Below are 2,987 nucleotides of genomic sequence, written 5' to 3'. Positions count from 1 at the left end.
TTCCCCCCCCCCCCCCCCCCTTCCTAATCCTTCCTGAAAGATTGGTTTCCTTTCTGGTTAGTTTAAATTACTGTGATACGAGTGACAGTAAAATCCCAGTTACGTGCTGACTTAGAAGTACCTCTTCTATCCTTCCTCTGGCAACCACTATCATCACAGCTTCTTATCTTCAGCTGGGGAGCCTGGAGCTGACATCAGTGCTGCTTCCTACATCGCCTGGCAGAAGAGCAATGAAGCAAAGATAGATTTACTCCCATTTTCAACTGGATGTGTCATCTTCATGATGCTTCAAACCAGCACCTGTAGCCTGTTTGGAATCTTACTAAGGTGGCAAGCAACCCTCCACTGCCTAGATATCAGAGCATTTCTAAAAATTTAGTGGTGTGATGTGTTTCTTCTATGCCCAAACTAATTTAACCCGATGAAATACACTTTCTTCAAGTGACAGTGGCTTTGGCACAAAAAGCAAATTTGTATAATTGTTCTTTCTTTTGGATACTAGAGCCTTTTATGACATAGTCCTGTTTAGTTAAGTCAGGTAGTGGGGCTTACTGTACCGTGAGCTACAGTAACTACAATGTAGTTGTTGTTTAGAAACTTCTAATTTAAAGACATAAAGCATTTTTAAATGCATGTATTGATGTCCACATCCTGCTTTGTTATTTATCCCCAAAAATAGTGACTACCAAAGAGCAACATGGTCTGCTCTACTACTCCAAACCTTGAGGAATTCATAAATTAAGTCCATCCAGCTATTGAGAAGAGCAGTTTATCATGACAGTAGGTAGTTAGGGAGGTGGAGAGCAGGAAAACTAAATCACAGCTCCATCTCTGCTCATCGCAGTGGGATCTGTTGAGCTGTGGGTCAGTCTGTCCTTCTTCCTTTCATCATAGTTGACTGTCCTTCTGTTATTCACATACCTACCTATTCAATTATGTAATACATTCTGACAAATCTGGCGTGTATGTGTGTGTGTGTGCATGTAAAATTACTCTCTCTTAAGTCCTTTGAACCAAGCTACCTTTAAGCTGCTTGAAAGTCATACAAGACAAATTTTATATCAAGTTTACTTCTTAATTCATGATTCTTCACTGCAAGGCTATTTTTAATGGTCCTTATTGACTTTGTATATAATTCATGAACTGAAAACAAACCAGGATTTCCTATTCAAGACCTATTTTCCTAAATTAGTATATGGAAGGAGACTTGGGTGACTAAACCAACATTAGAGAACAACAGCTCCATATTCTCCTTGTTATTTCCAAACTAAGAAAGAGAACAGAACCCATGACTTAGCATTCCCCCTCTTGGCTGCTATGGAAATACTTTTTGTTATAAATATTTAAAAAAAAAAATTTTGTCTTTTATTCAGACGGAATATGCAAGGTTTGAGAATGGCCGATTCGTGTACAGAATAAATCGCTCTCCGATGTGTGAATATATGATCAACTTCATACACAAGCTCAAGCATTTACCAGAGAAATATATGATGAACAGTGTGTTGGAAAATTTTACAATTTTATTGGTGAGGAGTCATTATTCCTTACTGCCTTTTATTAAAATTCTTTCTGTATTTCTGTGGGTTGCAGAATTTAGAACTGGGTTGTAAAGTCCTTACTGAATAGAAATTTACTATTACACAAATTGTCCCATGGGCATGGACTTGGGTGCTGCTGAACCTGAGGTCACAAAGGAATAGCAGGGACGACAGAATAGGCAGACCTCTTAGTTATTTTCCAGATACTTATCTTAGGTTTTATCTGTTTTTAAAAGCAAGTCTTATGTCATGGCAACCCTACTTTGCATAAAGCTTTCTTCAGTGGGTGCTAACTCAGATGCCACTGGAGATACCATGAGGTCCCTGGCAGACATTACTACTTAATGAAGTCTTACGTAGTAACCCCACCACAGCTTCATACAGATAATGGCACAATAAAACAGGGAATAAGCCACAAAGTTATTACATACGTTATCCATAATAACTTTATGGCTGGTTCCCATCATGCCTTAAATTAAATATGTGGCCAGCACTGGTCTGCTGATGAGCATTCCCAGCATCACAAGCACACTGAAGCTGCCTCAAAGCCTCTCGTGCAATCCCTGTGGCTGAGAGCGTTGATCAGCTGAATGACTTTCTGAGCCACAGGCTCCCCAAGTTCCTGGCTTGCTACTTGCCCATTCAGGGGCTCCCCCTGCACTGGCAATAGGGTATGATTGGGATCTAATCCTACAGTTGCATCTGATACCATACACGTGTGGCTTGGCAGGAGGTACAATTAGTAGGATTGTGGGTCAGATCCCATTGTACCTTTAACTGAAGATCTGTCAGTGGCCTGTTTCACTGGCTGTCAATTCATGTAAAAAAGAAGAGCATGTATTATACTACTATTAAGATTGAAACTCTGGATGAGCAGTGATGAGTAGAATTATTTTCACTTTCCCAAAGGCTGTTTCATGTTTAGGAAAAACTTAGTTAAAACTTTTTTTCTCCTTTTGCACCGAGGGTGCCTTTTCTGTGGCACTATTTTCCCAGGTTCATAACATACTATCTACTTTTTCCCCCCAAATAGGTTGTAACAAACAGGGATACGCAAGAAACCCTACTCTGCATGGCTTGTGTATTTGAAGTTTCGAACAGTGAACACGGAGCACAACATCACATCTACAGGCTTGTAAAGGACTGAATGGTTATTTATATATACACTTCATTACACTTCTTTATCAAAACACAGACTGTAAACCTCAATACTAAGTGGCAGTGCCTCTGGCCCATCTTTCACCCACATTTTTCTAAATCCTGTTTTAGTGAAGTCATTTTTAATGTGTTCATATATAATTGTAGCTGTGAAATTCTGGTACAGTTGTAAAAAATTCTTTCTAAAACTAAGCATTCTTCAAATTTGTAAACCACAGTTCTTTGGGAAGACTGTATTTAAGAACCTAACACCTCTGTCTGTGGAGGTTTATTTTTAATTGTGATAGAAAA

The 2,987-nt window shown here is 39.1% G+C and overlaps 1 protein-coding gene across 2 annotated transcripts in view; it reads left to right on the top strand.

Moving 5' to 3' along the window:
• Nucleotides 1–2,724, top strand: part of TEAD1 (TEA domain transcription factor 1) — a 178,543-nt gene extending 175,819 nt beyond the window's left edge. For both annotated transcript variants that reach the window (XM_019519563.1, XM_019519562.1), the window contains 2 exons: nt 1,374–1,526; nt 2,572–2,724. In XM_019519563.1, the coding sequence (XP_019375108.1) occupies nt 1,374–1,526; nt 2,572–2,685 (267 nt within the window). In that variant the 3' untranslated portion in view covers nt 2,686–2,724. The remainder of the gene's footprint in view (nt 1–1,373; nt 1,527–2,571) is intronic.
• Nucleotides 2,725–2,987: the final 263 nt, after the last annotated feature.

Source organism: Gavialis gangeticus, unplaced genomic scaffold (assembly GCF_001723915.1).
Source record: "Gavialis gangeticus isolate Ggan-Ray unplaced genomic scaffold, GavGan_comp1, whole genome shotgun sequence".
Lineage (NCBI taxonomy): Eukaryota > Metazoa > Chordata > Crocodylia > Gavialidae > Gavialis > Gavialis gangeticus.
The sequence above is the reverse complement of the archived record's forward strand: the minus strand, read 5'-3'. Positions and strand labels throughout refer to the sequence as shown.